Raw genomic sequence first — 16138 nt, 5'->3', positions numbered from 1 at the left:
AAGGATTCGGAACGCTCTTCACATTCCACCACCCCTGAGACTAAATTCGACTCATCTGCGAAAATAAAAGAGGTGATTTGTCGGCACCTGAAGGGTTTACTCCTGCAAAATATTTTGCGGGTTATAATCCTCCCTTGAGGTAAATGTGGCTGGGTTGGCGCAACCAGCAGTGGTTAGCGGATTTCAATGTCTGAGACTGGAAGCACAGGGGCCATTGAAAGGCTGTTACTGAACATGCCAAGGCCTTGCCATTCGAAACAATGAATGAAAGGGTGAACTCCTTGCATAGATAGGGCCATTCATCGGGAATCTTTCTGAGGCCAACATTCAGACTGTTCCAGCCAACAATTATACCAAAACGCGAATACCTGTTTGAACGCCACAAACAGTGAATGGCAAGGTCTTCTCCCTTGCGTATCTATAGTAATACGTGTTACATTGCCCGTGTTGAATGAATATAATATAACATGTGCGAGACTAAAGATTAACATTGTGGACCATTGTTACTACTACTGTTATTCTGCAACATGGAAATTTCTTCCAAGGCTAGATGGCACCACAAGGCCTTCATTCCAACATGCACCATTCTCGGTTTCGCCTGCGTTTCTATGCTTCTGCTTCATTGGCACTGGCAGTGGCAGACATTGAATTATGCTCCTCCCACATCAGTTGACAAGGACCGACGCTTCGCTCTGGTCATACCTGCCACTGGTCCTAGCCCCGAACTTTGCAAAACCGTCGTTACTGGACTCGCACTTGGTTACCCAAGCCCAGTTATTGTCAATTGGGGAGTTGACCATCGCGCCCTCACACATTGGCGAGGGGGTCGCAATTTGGTAAAAGTACCTGGTGTGGTCGAGTTTCTTGAAGCAGCCACACGACCAGACGCGCACCCATCCGAACGACTAGACGACGACGACATTGTACTGATTGTCGATGGATACGACATTTGGTTCCAACTGCCGGCTCAGGTGATGCTTGAGCGATATCACAAGATCAACCGGGAAGCCAACGAGAGGCTACAAAAAGAATGGAACAAACATCAAAGAGGACCAATGCCGATGCGACAGACTATAATTGGAGCAAGTGGCAAGAGATGCGACCCGAAGAACGAAAACAGGGGCACAAAGATGCAGTGCGATGTGTGGCCCGAGAGCCCTCTTCGCAAGGATCTCTATGGCCCCAACACAGACAAGGACAAGTCATGCTGGGAGGCTCCCAAGACTTGGGACGATTTGGATATTGAACACATCGAAACAGACCATACAGGTCGGGTCAAGTCACGCCACTGTGAAACCGTCAGGCCCAGATGGCTCAATGGGGGCCTCTACATGGGACCTGCTGGCGACTTGAGACGTCTGTTCCGTCGCTGCTTGTTTACATTGCAGACAGGAATCGGCAAGGGAATCAAAATGCGCAGTGAGCAGTCTCTTGCATACGAAGCCATATCCGAACAGGAGGTCTATCGACAATGGCAGAGGCTGAATGGCAACCAGAAACGTGGTATATCAGAGTTGATGGGCGACAAGCTGGAATATCACATCGGCCTGGATTACGCCGAGGAGCTGTCAGTCCAAACCCAGTGGGCGCAAGATAGGAAGGGAAGGGACCATGGTGCATTTGTGACACTGGGCAACCAAGAAGCTATTGACCAACACTCTAAGGCTCTGGGGATCTCGCCAACAAGACTTCGGGGCTTGCCGGATGACATCAAGTCAGTCCCGAACCCACTGGCACTTCTCCAGCCCGGCGCCAACTGGACCGATATGCCTCTCTATGTAGATTTCTTCACCGAGTCCGTCTCCGCCATTCTTCATCACAACGGCGTCGGTTCACTCAAGACACATCGATCTACATGGTGGGATAGACCATGGTACTATCAGCACCTCCGAAAGCTTCTTCACATTCGACTGAGAGAGAAAGGGGAGCCTGATGATCCTCTGGCGACGGTACAGACGGCCAATGGCCGCGTCAGATACTGGGCTGCCACCGCAGAGCAGACGAGCAAGTATCCTCGACGGATGAAGAAAACCTTGAAAGATAGATTGGACAAGATGAAGTTTGGAGACATATGTCGGCACAAGCACTCTGCGCCAGAGGGGCCTAATCAGGAGTGGTGGGAGGAGGTCTTTCGCGACACTGGTGGCCCATGGGGTACCTAGATAGGTCGCAAGGTTGTCATTTCTGTGGCTGTAGTTAGTGAGGACGTATTTGATGTAATGTTAAAGATTTGGGACTTTCCTACAAATATCCTCCAGTGTGATAATGTCACGCAAATTCGATGCAAAGCTATGAAGAGAGTTTGTTCTTGTGTCAGTAAAAGGTAACGCAGTAATAAGCATAAAAGTAGGGAAGGCAAGTGTCTCTGGAGTGTCAGGCGATGTCGGCTAAAGGGTCTTCAAAGACGCAGTCTTGACTGCGAGTGATTTCGGTTCGGCAAAATGTTTTGCATCATACAGAGTCTGAGATGGATAATAGAGATTGGTATTTGACTTACTGTTCTTGTAAATGTCTATACATTCATGACAAACGCTCGATGAATTGGATTATTATAAGAACTTGAACTACAGCATCCTACAAGATATTTATATCTCATTCCGTTGAACCATCTCACTGCCATAAGAACAACGTCTGGAAGGATGACACTCGGTATGAATCATCGGCGTGAGTCCTTAGAACTAGGCAAGGCATGTTGCGCTTGGATAAACAGGCCCTTGTAGCTTCTACACTTTGATAACCTGAAACTATTCTGTTTGTGGTCGCCGAAGAACGCTTACACTTGGCGGCATCTAATTACACTGGGGTCAAAAGGGGCCAAACTACGTGGAGAAGAAGTCCATAGTGAACAGAAAGGTTTGTCTGTCCATTGAATAACTTTCAATATGTAAAATCACTTCTCTCGTGACCCAAATAAGTCATTTCTACGACCTGGTCGTAACTCGTGATTGTGTTGAGTGTGGTTGAGCCAACCAAACCTCGGCTGATAGGTAAGAAGTAGTTCATCCTCTAAGCTTTGGGATAGATGAACGACTTGTTCAAGATTGTAGTCTAAGTTGCACAACTGCTGTATTAATTTCGTCTATCATACATTGAGAAGCTAACTCGTCTGCTACCCATCGGTTAAATGAAAGCCCACTATCTCCACGCAGCCCTACCACAAAACCGGAAAGGCCAAGATCTCACGAGATGTATACAACATGATGCAAAATGACTCATAATGGTTCATGTTACACACACATAAAAACTTGAAGTTACTCTCATGACGGATTTATTGAACATGCATAAATAAGAAAAAGCAATGCCCCATGATAAATTACCATGGCAGGCCAAGAAACAACAATAAGAGTTGGTGTTCCATGACACCATCGATGTAGGGGTTCTTAGATGAAATCCCTGTTTTCCTTTTCGTGCCAGGTGTATGTACCAGGCTTCTCTATCTGTAAAAGCTCTGGTGATCTACGCAGACGACCCGTTAATCTAAAGTCACGCCACAGTCGTTCTCTGCATTGTCGGCCCGAAGATCTCGAGACCCATCGCCACTCGGCTTTAAACATGAACTGATTTTGGCTGCGACACTGTTGTTATCCGATCTGACATTATCGGTCAAGTCGGTCCACACTGGCAAACCTTCCAAGGTTTGACTCCTGACTATAGTTGGGTATAAGTGCGTCAGAGATGTTGTGTTGTAGAGGCACTAGACTAGTGGGTAGTAGAAAAAATGGGCTTCTACGCTTTAGGGTATAAAAATAAGTAGTCTAAGAACTATACTCTAAGTAGCATAAAGTGACCTACTTATTTCGTCTCTTATGCTTCCAGCGCAATATTTCCGATACCATACCCTGAGAAGGCATAAGGAAGACAATTACTAAGCCAATTCATATTATTGAGATTTGAACATGTTTCATTTGTCTCTGGGCTCTCAATCTTAGGTAATAACTCCTCTGCTACTCTTTATGTTGCGCACGTGGTCTAATCTTCTGTCAGATCCGTCATCGTTTTCGGCGCAGTTTTCATGATCTACCTCGCAAGTCTAAGTCGGGTGCGGGACAACTGGTAGAAATGTTTTACCGAGTCACAAAACTGAATTGATTGGGTATCTAAATCGAAGGACTGGGGACAAATGGATGTACATAGGTGTGCTATAATTACCTGCATTGGCACGTTGCATCCTTGACGACAAACACAAGCTTTAACAACCAGGCGAAACCGTAATGAACAGACGTATTGTAATCATATATCATTCATTCGCTATATGCTTGCTACAAATATCTAAAACCGTTCGTTGGTATATATATCTAAATGGAGTTGTCACCGCACGAGAAAGTGCCCCGGATCTTGCTTGAATCGTTCTCAAAGATGTTGAGCAATTCGGTAATCGATGACCACAATCCACCGCCGTTCATAAACAGCGATTGGACAATAAGAAGTCCGTTGAGGACGCACAGAGCAATCTTTTTCCAATTCTTGGTATATTGGCCCTTGTTGATGTGGAACCAGAAGATGGCACTGAGACCGAAAGTAAACCAGGCAATTGTTGTCGCAGAAGAGATGGAGAGGATAGAGTCAAAGATAGGAATGGCATTGGAAATGACAAAGACAATAATCCAGTATACCGTCACGCAGGTAACCCAAACGCTCCATGACTTGACACTCTGGTCTGTGACTTGGTGGGTGGCTTTGAGGCCACGCATGGCAACAACGTACATGTATTTGATACCAGTGTGACCGAACGCCATAGCGGTCGCGAACACACATGGCAAAACGAGTCCATAAGCGACTTTAGCAGCAAGTCTAGGCGCAGATCCCAAAGCGGGGGATGTAGTATAGTCACCAGCCAGACAATAGATAGCGACAGCGACGATGGTGTAAAGACTGATTGAGAAACATTCAAGGCAGGCCAAGGCCATGGGGAAGTCTCGGCTGGGGTTCTTCATCTCGGCCATGTATGAAACGAAGCTGATGTTTCCCGCGTACGCATAGCAGATCTTCAGACAGGCGTTGAGACCTTGACGGAAAGTAGGGTTACCGATGACTTTGATCTCCCTGTCCCAGCCGGGGGGAGCCTGGGAGGGTGAGGAAAAGCCCAAGCTGATCATGACAGTGAGAGCGGCGGCCAAAATGCTGATGGTGGATGGGATTCCGGATTGTGAGACGAATTTGACGGTTCGGGGAAGACACAAAACCCAGCATGCGACAGTGGCGATAATGACGAAGCTGACAGTACATAGAGAGTGGTTACTAAGAGTATTGAACGCAACAGACAACGTTACGCTGGCAGAAGCGCAAGTCATCATAACTTTGATCATCAACCCAAAACCAGCAATTATCTCGAGAGGTCTTCCGCCAATGATGCCACACATGTCGACAACGTTAACCACGTGGGGGTGCTTTCTGTAGAATTGGAGGAGTTCGTAGGCAGTATAGGCAGAGAGACAACCGAGACCAATGACGGCGATAACGCCTGGGACGACACCGAGAACTTGAAGACAACCGGGGAGGGACAGAACACCAAGACCGACCTGGTTGGTGATGAGGACGAAGACGGTGTCCCACTTGCCTAGAGTTCTGTAGTTCTTGCCGCCTTGGTTGAAGATGTTTTGAACGGGCTCGTCTGAGTGCTGCTCCTTGGAGACCATGATATCATCGTTGGCATCGTTGATGTTGCTGATCTCGTTGCCTTCGATGCCACGAATGGAGGCAGGGCTATCCTGACCCTGTTGGTGGCCCATATCGGGCTGGGTCTTTGTTGTCTTGTCCTCAGTGCTCATGGTATAGTCGACGAGTATGCAGGAGGATATAAGTGATAATCGCCGAGAGGTTATGTAAACTTTATGCCACTGTAATATAAGCAAACAGGGACAAAAGTTAGAGAGATATAGAGGCAGTAACAAACGGTCAACATTGACGGGCCGTCGAGTCAATTCTTATATACATGCGCCAAGACAAAAGTCTCGAGACGTTTATCTCACTCCGAGTGGATTGCCGAGCGGCTAAGGCAAGAAAAAAAAAGTCGCGTTATCAAAAAATGGAACTCTAATGGCAAAATGACAAAAGAAAAACAAGCGGTATATCGTGGAGCCCCATGGGGGAACGAGAGACTCTCACGTAAAAGTTAGCAAATCGCCAATAACCATCAGGTCATGAAAATAGTGCAAGCGAGAGACAAAACGGGGACCCGATGAGAATACTGGGTCTCCATCTTGTTACGTTATGGACAGCGATCTTTGCTGCAATGGTAGGTTGGAGATCCATTCTGAACCCGTTGGGTGGGAATTTAAAAGAGGAACGAGAGATAAGAATTACATGGATTGAATGAGATGAATTGAATTGTCGTATATTATACTGGATACACTTGATACAATTATTCCAAGTCCATGGTGTAGTTGAATTGAGGCTCTTCATTGTTCGGTCCGAGGTGAAGAGATTTGGTCTAGCAGCATTTTTTATCCCCTGATCCCCCCCTGCGGCTTTGTCCGTACGCCAAGGTACAAGCTTATTTTTGGCTTATTTTTCCGGCCATGTCGTACCATTTTCCCTCAACGGTACAAAGATTGAGCCTAGAGAAAGTTTGTTTCCGTTACGCGAAAAGTAGCCTCTATTGACACATGCATTCAACATTTTGTGGACCTTACGACTCGCTATCTGTTGATCAAGGCCGGAATATCCGACACCGGTCCGAAGAGTGATAATCAAGTCTGTCTCTATTGGAGAACTGGGGATTTGAACTGTAATTGTCGTGAGTCTCAAGACTTGAGGGCATCGTAGCATGTTTATCGCCTTCGGAGGTATTGTCGGCCTTGCAAGGCAATTAAACTTGGAAAAACTGGTGAAATTATTCCCGTTTATCTTGATAAGACCCAAACACGCCATCGTATTTACTTGGTTTCTCCGAATCCCGAGTCTGGTTACTCAGTCGCCAACAACTGCAATCCTTTACGTATCACGGAACGGAGATGTAAAACTTAATTACCGTTGGCATGCATCATCCATTCATTCTAGAATAATAACGCTCGCCTCATCTACAGTCTTCATTGGCTCTCCAAACTTTAGCTGACTCGCTACTGTATCCCCTCAACAGGGATCGGATCCAACAGAGAGGAATCATGTTGGAGAGAGGAGAAGAGCAGCACTCCATTGTGGGGATGCAAATGAAAAGGTTGGGGAAATGAGGGGGAGAAGACAGACAAGTCTGTGCACCGAGTTTCTCTTACTCAATCCTCCATCAACCTCCGGGTTTTCCTCTTGACCGTCCCTAGATCACGGGGATGTTATGGCTTGGCGGTTATTTAGACTCCTTCGAGTGGATTGGAAAGGGTAATTCTCTCCGCATGAAAACAATTAGCTGGAACGTGAGAAGGTGACTTGTTATTTGTCTTGCAGCGATTGGGTCCGGGGAAATGACTGATATTAGGTTGTGCCCCTCCCTTCTCTTCTTCCCCCATGTTTTGGAGAAGGGGTTTCCAAGGCAGTGAGATTGGGGGCAACGTACATCTCGCTAGTTTATTTACTTGACATCACTTTACCTTGGCACCTGCATTTGCTGCCGTGTTGTCCCACTTGGCAATAATTATTAAAACTTAATTATTATAGGGATGTTAATTGTTGGGAACAAAAAACATTTGAGTTATCATCTGGCAAAGTAGAACAAATAACCGAACAACTTGGATAATTGTGTTAAGTCTTGGAAGGAACGGATTGTGGAAGCATCTGGGAGCGTATGCAAGGCAGGATAGTTGCATCGCATGTAGGTAGTTAATGAGCTTAACATTGGCAGCATGGTGGGCCATAACCGCAACGATTTTGTTGGTAATGGAAACTATGAGTTATTCTCCATTTAGGAATCGTTGTTTGCCACAAATACGGTGAATGCCCTGATATGAATTGAATATCGGTAAATGGCTAGCGGGGACTGGCAGTAAAGTGCAGCAGATTAACTATGGGATTCATCATTCCGCACCTGAATCTGTATCTGGTTCAGTGAGAATACATGACAGACAACCCTTTCTTAACATTCAAAGATAGCGGCAGAGAAAATATAAGACGACCTCGGTTTTTACTGTATAGCAACAACGGCCTTCTTAAAGAATAGACACTCATAACAAATAAACCCAACTCTAAACGTAACTTGGTGTCATCTTTCAACTGGCCAACAGCCCTGTAAACTGTCTGAGTGTAACTCTTTCGTGGTATCCGCCATCTGCCGTTTCACACTGAGTCAGAAAGCACAACACTCCATCGAGGCAACTGGTTCGATTTCACATTTAGACGAGCGAGTCTCATGAAGTTACAAAGTCAGGAGGAGTACCCTTGGCATGCGGTTCGACCCACGTTCCGACTTTCCGTCTGTGATTGATGAGGAGTATGCCATGCCATTGGACAAGACACCCCTCCGATATATTTACACGCTCTCCTACTTTTTCCTCCTTTTTCTTTCCCACCATAATCGTGTTTCTCTCTTGTAACCACTACACAAGTACCGGTTTCCCACGAACCTAACTGGTCTCCTCACGATGGCTCCTCGTCGTAAGTCGTTTCTTCTCAATTTCGAGAGACAACCAGCCAGGGAGTAAGAAGTCTGAAGGCAAACAACGCTCCATCACCTCCTTCTTCCGGCCCCACCCTACCGCTCCCATTCCCGAGTCCAAGCCCGAATCTGCTGGATTGAGACTCTTCCCGATATTTGCCAACACTAAGTCATCCCCATATGATTTGTCATTTTTATCAACAATTACCCGGGATATCATACAAACTCAAATATGCATATTACTGATTTATCTGTCAGTGGTTCGAAGAAGGGTCATCCTCCTATTTTCTTGCCAGTGCTTGCCGACTAAATTAATACCATTGCCGAGCCAGATTTCAAGGTTTGCAAGTGTCGACTGGTATGGGACATCAATTCAGTTTCCAACATCTCCATCATGCATAAGATCTTCCGTTTAGGGCAGAAAAAGGTCGGACAGGTTAGGCAATGGAAGTCATGGAGTCTTGATAAGAAGCGAGCTGTCTTGGAAGCTCTGCAAACAGGTAATAAAACCCCCACAGTTGATCAGGAGCTCAGCAAGCACTTGCATAACGAGCTTTTCGATCCGGGTAGCGTCACCAACTATTTTCCTAATTAAAGGCGGGCTTGAGTACTTGAGGCAAGGTAGAGATGGATACCCTACCATGCTGCGGATCGGTGAGAAATATGGCCTCACCAACGAAGAGTTTGAATACCATCTGACTCTTCTCGCCCCTAACGGATACGAAAGGGTATTCTACCCTTTCCACGTTCTCTGAAAGCCCCAAGCTCGATCATATGGCTGGAATTGGGTAGCAATGATCGACCGTTGCGAGCGAATGGTGAAAACCATGAAGACTGAGTACAGCAGATAGGCAGAGGAGGCCGGATATGGTGAGAAGGGAGCCAACAGTACCGCCTGTATTCATTGGATGGTCCATTTCTTCTGTGACAAGATACAAGGTCTTAAGTTGCAGAAGCCGACAGCGATAATGGAAGAGATCCACTTCCATATACTGGACCGCTGGAACCTTCCCCTTGTCCCTTGGACTGGAAGCCCATGTAAGGTTTCATTGTGCGAGGATCTCGACCATGGCATTGCGATGAAATTCGGCCTGGCTGACGATGGGATCTTTGACCCTGAAAACGGCATCGGCCTCAACAAGAGTACTGTAGGTCTAGTGTTGAGTGTCCTCAGGGTATTAGAAACATTAACAGCGGAAGGATAAGAGACGAAACTAGTGGGTCACTTTATTTTCGTTAGACTATAGTTCTTAGGCTATTTATTTTTATGACCTAAAGCTTCAAGGTCAACGTATCTACTACCCACTGGATAGAATGATATGTAGAAACTGTCCTCTTATTTACGACTATCTTCCTATATGTGTACTATGAAATAAATCTTATATAATGAACGCCCCCTCGATCAACACGCTCGCATCTCACTGACACTTCCAGCTATCCGGGTTCTTAGGGTCTCCCTTACGGTCCCAGACATTGCGGTACGGGTAGCGACAGTGTCTACGCTCGTACTCTAGCTTGCCGTCGGGAGCTCCCTTAGCAAAGCGCTGACCAGTGATAGTATCGGGAGCGACACCTTCCTCAACCCACTTGATAAGAGCCAAGAGGATGTTATTCTTCGCGCCCTTTCCACCCAAGTTGGCGAGGTTATTTCCGATGCGAGCAGCGCCATCGCCGCCGGAGCAGTGACCGCAGCCACTGACACGGAAGTAGCGGTAGAACTTGTCAAGCTCGGTGCTGTTCAGGCCCATAGTGCTAGAGACATGGTTGTAGTACTCCATAGAGTTGTCGGAGCTGATAAGACCGTCCTGGAGACCGTGCCAGTGGATGATCTTGGAGCCTCGGGTGCGGAACTTGGACAGGTCACCCTCCCAGGTCTCGACGTTGAAGGGGTTCACCTCAGAGGCCTTCTCGTAGTCGTTGGGGCCAATCTGTTCTGGCTTCCAGTTGGTGTCGTTCCAGATAACATACTGGAACCATTCGGTGGAGTAAGGGAAAGGCATCTCTCCAATGGCAAAGCCAAAGCCTTGATCAGCACCAGGGGGGATTCGGGGGTAGATGTAGGTTCCGTTGTTGCCGTAGAGAGGCGAGAAGACCTTTCGGACAGTCTCAATCTTGGGGGCAGTCAGGCAGTTCTTAGTTTGGCCCTTGGTACAGACGAGAACTTCGGGGCGGTATTGACACAGGTTGGGGTCCTCGAGGATACCATCGGCGACGCCATCAAGAGGCTCGTCGCACTGGACAAGAACACTCTTGTGAACCATGGTCCACTCCTCGGGGCTGAGATGAGTCGGGGCTCCGGGGGGGCCGGTGATACCCCAGAAGCTTCCGGAGCGGGACTGAAGCCCGTTGAAGCGCATCGCAGGAGCACCAGCCACGATACCGTCAAAGTCGTCGGGGAAGCTTTGCGCCTCCTTCCATCCCTGTCGTCCACCAGTTGAGCAGCCAAGGTAGTAAGACTTCTTGTGTTTCTTGCCGTAGAACTGCTTGGCGATGTCCTTTCCAAGAACAGTACCTGTGTGCACCGAGCGATAGACGTAGTCCTCCACGACGCCAGAGTTACCCTCCATGGGCAGCGCTGATGTTCCGTTGTGACCGTTGTTGGCACCAACGGTAGCGAAACCGAATCCAGCACCGTATGCGACATCTCCATACTGGATGCATCCAGCCATACCACCGTTTCCGGTGCTCAAGAATCTTCCGGTCCAGTTTGAAGGTAGCCAAGCTTCAAGGGTCAAGTTGGAAGTGGGACCCGTTGTGACGTGCATGGCTACACGGCAGATCTCAACATCAACAACCTGGCTCTTGGGGTTACATGTTGGGTGGTTGTCGGGAAAAGTGATGTTTGTACCAGCGGCTACATGTTCGGTGAACCAGATCTTGGTGTTGGGAAGTTTCAGCGAAGTCTTGAACCCGGCGCACTTGGCAGCAAAGTCGTCTTTCCCCTTCTCAGGAGCAGCTGCGGCACAAACGGCCAGGCCCGAGACAAGGCTCGGCATCAACGAATTGGCGCGCATGTTGTCGTTATTGTTCTCTAATGGACAAGTACAGGTATTCGACAGAGACAACACAAGAGAAGCCTGCCCGAGAATAGAAAGGAGATGCCACATGATGAATTATATACACAACACCGCATAAATGTTTATCATCGGCCAACCCTTGGTTCATGCAGGGGATTTGGCCAAATGAAGACTGGTGATCTTTTCCCCCGTGGGCAATAAGCGAGGACTACTACTCCCGGCAGGGCGGCAGTTGTTGCGTGAGGGAGGGGAAAGAAAGAGGAGACTTCTGAAACCTCGGCTTGCTAGACTTGGAATTAGATCCGGGGTGCATTGACGGGGAATTTTAATTAATTGGGGGCACTCTTGAGAAGTCACGAAACAGAAACAAGCTGCGATCCTGTTGTTTCTAGAACAGATTATCGGGATAATTTATTTGAAGACTGAGTTTTAGATATGAGATCATTTCTTATCAGATACGCCTGTTGGCCTTATCAACATCGATTGACTTTTCGCTTTGTCCGTAATTGACTTTGCTACTCAACAGATTGAGCTAAGAAACTGGGGTAGTAGCCCTAGCCTCGAACGCTACGCAATACTACCTATTCTTTCAACGGCATTGCATTGTTTGCATAGGCCTCTCTTGGCCTGAGCGTCCAATTTGTGATCAAGTCATGGCACAACACGTTGTTCCCGCGGAAGTCAACTCAGAATCATGTTGTCAAGATCGGTAATTCGTTCAATATTTGTATTCCCGTTATAAATGACCTGGGATAACTTGCTGAAGTAGGAAGGCCTAAACTCTTTTTGCCCGATACCCGTTGATGTAAAGTTTAATATCCCTAAGAAGCTAAGCAGATTTTTCCTCTGTGCTTATTACCATCCTATTATAGGCACACCATTTATGCCGCAGGGTAGTGTGTTAAGACGGTGTGATTTAGAAAGTCATTCAGTCCTGTTATCGGCTTGATTCTTACGAGGACGGACTTATTCCAACCTGATCCTTGATCCTTTCAGACGGTGCCTATTGACCACGATGAGTCAAGTTCCTGCATCCCAGCCAGACTACCGTCCATCTCGCCTCAGCATGCACCATTACAGTCGGGCAAGACCATCTATAATATTGGGATTAATTTCGGACTCATCAAGTGTTTGATCGAGAGGGACAACTAACCTGCCACATATCAATGACAACATATTTGCCCTTCGACTCAGCAGGTGGTCGCTGCAAAACGCCAACGGCAAGGATATAGTTTAGCCACTCATAATCCGGGTGTCCGGCCTGGAACGTTCCCCTTAGCAAGGTACGTCCGTCAGGCTGCGTAGGTCCCTGAGTCTGGATATAAATATCAACACCATCATCCGTTCTGAGGTTGTATCGGGTGTCGGGGAAGAAGATGCCCTTGGTATCCGTCAACCCCCAGTCGGCGCCGAGATTGGACACCGTTCCTGACATGCGAGGACCCTTGAATGTTCCGCCCGTGATGGGGATCACAACACGGCTTCCTTGATGGTAGTCGCCAATTTGCCAACGTTCGCCGAGTGTTGCGTTGACGGTGTAGAGGAACTCGTATGAGGGAGTGCCCATTAACTGGGATGCTCCAAGGACTGCATTGCAGGCGAGGACAAATGAAGTGATGAGTCTCATGCTAACGGTATCAATGGAGATGGCTTTTTGTCCAAGTGACATGTGTTTTTGCCTTCTCTCATCCGTTCTTATAATCTACCTGTGCCACAGATCGCCAAGTCGATCTAGTGGTTCGCCGAGGTGGTGGTCATAGGGAATGGCGATCGACTCAATGTGAGGGGTGAATATGCACCCCGCATTCTTAGTCGGCAAATAATCCGGCAGCCAAACACTGCTTTAGAATGTTCTAATTCGACTTGTTTCTTCATGAAGCAGACTATGGCGTTTCATTTATCCAGATGAAAGCGGGTAGATCTTGTCTGACGTCATGTTGCGGCCGAGATCGATGCGGAGATGTTCCTGGGTGAGATCAGATAACCGAGCCCTTCGGCTACCAACTGTCTTACCTGGGCTTTGATGTAATTAAAACTTGACATGATAATCGATTGTCGTTGTATTGCACCAGTACCCGTAACGTCTGGGTTTCAATCACTCTTCAGATGTTGAGCATGCATGTCCTCACTTGGTGAATATCACGTTGTGTAGCTCGATCCTGAGTGTACGTATAGCAAGCCTAATGCTTCAAGCTCTTGGAAATTGAGTCTGTGCTTCCGTTTCTGGGTCGTTGCTCTTCGCTTGTAGTATGGCCTATAGATTCATGACTACTACTTTGGTCGGGTCATGAGGCACTCTCCTCTTCATCCGAGAACAGGGATATATCATGACTCTTATCTGCATCATGCAACTCTTCCGTCTCTATCATCCTTCCCGCTTCGTTCTTCTTACGCCACATGGCAGCTCTATCGGCCTGACGCGTTGTGCCCTCCCAAGTTCGTCCCTTGAGATGCCTCAAGCATAGTGTCTTTCCATTGTCAGGGTAGTAAAGCCATGTCGCCCATTTCTTCCACTACAGCAGGTTAGCCTTCTCTAGCTTTAGCTGTCAACCATACTCACTAGTCCATCTTTCATTTGAGCACGAGCTCGCTGTCCAATCTTGTCCTCGATGAAATCTCCCCTCAACATGGCAAGACGCGTCGGGAAGACGCGCTCGAGGTAATGAGCCACCGACGCAAGATGTGGCTTGTCGTGCCAGAAGTACATTGGCGTGAGTGGTATTTTGATACAAGCACGCGATGGCGCTTCATAGTCGCGGGTGAGAGCCAGAGAGGTATCACGGAGGCTGGGGAACTCTGACACGATTGCGGAGGTGGCGTATGAGAGCATGCGGACTGCAGCTAGACAGACGTACTTGATGGGTGCTTCTGAATCTGATTCGTGTGTTTGCATGATTTGGAGAAGAGGTTGGATGGGGAGATCTGCTGTTATGGCCCAGTCATGTTGCTGGACCCAGACATAGGGAGTCTGAGTGATTCTCAGGGCTGATCTGACTGCCAAGCCGAACCCCAACCGTCTTGATGATTCTATGAAGGTGACCCGTTGGTCAATTGTTTGTGAGATGAAGTAGTCGACTGCATTCTCGTGTTTCGGGCTGCCATACTCTGCTATAGAAGTCTTTTCTGTGAATGCAACATTCATAGGGTTGTGATGGTATTGTTTGAGTATCAAATGTTTGACATTTTCCTTGTAAGCAGCAAATGCAGCTGCTTGCTCGGGAGTGACCTGTCCTTTTTTTAATCGCGCTGTTGGAACGATTTGGTCGAACCCATCAAACACGACAATGACGTTGCATTTTGTTAGTTCTGGACAGTATCGATCGAATGAGTCTAGAATCGTCGATAGAAGTTCTGTGGAAGGTGCAGAAGGTGTTGGGGATGTCGTGATTATGACGGTGAGCAGGCTTTGCACGGTCGCATCATGGGTCATGATGGTTGATTGAGGCCCAAGACCAGCATCTACCCTGTACTGGATGAAGATTGGGCAGTGTTTTTGAGATGCAAATCTGAGTCAGTCAGGGTCTGGCGGTGAAGCGAATGAAGGAAGAATGGAATGTCATGGGACGGGCCGCTTCTTCGCTTCGCTCTCGAACGTGGAAAAACTCTGCGCTTGCATTGTTGGCGTGTAAGGAGCGAAATAAGCCCTATTGTTCACTAATTTAATGACACTCGACAGCGCAATCAATTGACTCTGAATTGAAGTTACAGTGACAGTAACATACACGCAAACATTACTTTGTGTCTCGATCGATCAAATACAGAAAATGGCATGTTTAGACGCGACAAGCATCAGGCGAGTGTTGCACTGTGTTACGCAGTGTAGTGACGTGTAACTTTGAGTGCATGCATTAGACAAGACAAGATAAGAGGCCAACATCTTTAATTATCTCCTAAGAATTTAAAGCCAAAAAAATAAAGTAAACGGCTGGTTAATAGATCAAAGACAAGCGATGTTTCATCTTTTTACAATTCCCTGGCAGCATAAGAATAACCTGATTCATCCCATTTGCCCAGCCACCTCCAGTACTACCATCAAGTTTATCCGCAACACCATAGCGAGACGCCAAGTAGAGACAGCAATGCAAGGAGCCGCATATGTCTTGTCTCAATAGTCTCCATATGAGAAAGACGTGTACTAGAATATTTGATCCATTTGAATGCATCTTTAGCTTGGGATATTGATTGAATTGGCGTCATTTGACTGAACATCAATTGGGCATGGATTATCTACAGTGGACCAAATCTGCCAAGTCAGTGCTGGCTCACTAGCCTAGCCTAGCCTCCCTGGCCTGAACCTGGTCTGGAACAGTAGATCCCAACCACGAGATAAAAAAGAAAAAGAGACAGACAATAAGTTGAACCAACCTCCCATTTCCAGCCATCGTGTTTCTGTTTCTGTTTCTGTTTCTAACCCTGTCTCTAAAACAGGAACCAGTCCCGGAGATAATCGCTGGTCATTTCTCTCTCCCATTCCTTAACTCATTTCTTGTCTCTCATTCTCTTTTGTCGCGCGCGCTAAGACCCAAGACAAATTATTCTCAAATCTCACCATCAATCAAATCAAATCCTCCATCACCGCTTTTCTCACCCCGCATTC

General features: G+C 47.3%; 5 protein-coding genes across 5 annotated transcripts; 1 reads left to right on the top strand and 4 right to left on the bottom strand.

Annotated features, from left to right (window-relative positions):
• Positions 1–527: 527 nt before the first annotated feature.
• On the top strand, positions 528–2162 carry FSST1_008783 (glycosyltransferase domain-containing protein; the record flags this gene model as incomplete). Its single annotated transcript, XM_083225697.1, has 1 exon — positions 528–2162. One exon carries the CDS (start codon positions 528–530, stop codon positions 2160–2162), a length of 1635 nt encoding a protein of 544 aa, XP_083084744.1.
• A 2133-nt stretch (positions 2163–4295) lies between these two features.
• Positions 4296–5768, bottom strand: FSST1_008782 (transmembrane amino acid transporter protein-domain-containing protein; the record flags this gene model as incomplete). Its single annotated transcript, XM_083225696.1, has 1 exon — positions 4296–5768. The coding sequence occupies one exon, from the start codon at positions 5766–5768 to the stop codon at positions 4296–4298; it is 1473 nt and encodes a 490-aa protein (XP_083084743.1).
• Positions 5769–9942: 4174 nt separating this feature from the next.
• On the bottom strand, positions 9943–11538 carry FSST1_008781 (uncharacterized protein; the record flags this gene model as incomplete). Its single annotated transcript, XM_083225695.1, has 1 exon — positions 9943–11538. One exon carries the CDS (start codon positions 11536–11538, stop codon positions 9943–9945), a length of 1596 nt encoding a protein of 531 aa, XP_083084742.1.
• A 1064-nt stretch (positions 11539–12602) lies between these two features.
• FSST1_008780 (DUF3237 domain-containing protein) lies at positions 12603–13168 on the bottom strand (the record flags this gene model as incomplete). The annotated part of the gene is made up of 2 exons (XM_083225694.1): positions 12603–12635; positions 12695–13168. The coding sequence occupies 2 exons, from the start codon at positions 13166–13168 to the stop codon at positions 12603–12605; spliced, it is 507 nt and encodes a 168-aa protein (XP_083084741.1).
• A 658-nt stretch (positions 13169–13826) lies between these two features.
• FSST1_008779 (uncharacterized protein) lies at positions 13827–14971 on the bottom strand (the record flags this gene model as incomplete). Its single annotated transcript, XM_083225693.1, has 2 exons — positions 13827–14054; positions 14102–14971. The coding sequence occupies 2 exons, from the start codon at positions 14969–14971 to the stop codon at positions 13827–13829; spliced, it is 1098 nt and encodes a 365-aa protein (XP_083084740.1).
• Between the last annotated feature and the right edge of the window lie 1167 nt (positions 14972–16138).

The sequence above is a fragment of the Fusarium sambucinum genome, chromosome II (genome assembly GCF_050947815.1).
Source record: "Fusarium sambucinum isolate potato_lamoka chromosome II, whole genome shotgun sequence".
In the NCBI taxonomy this organism is placed as follows: domain Eukaryota; kingdom Fungi; phylum Ascomycota; class Sordariomycetes; order Hypocreales; family Nectriaceae; genus Fusarium; species Fusarium sambucinum.
Note: the sequence above shows the minus strand (reverse complement) of the source record. Positions and strands in the feature narration are given on the sequence as shown.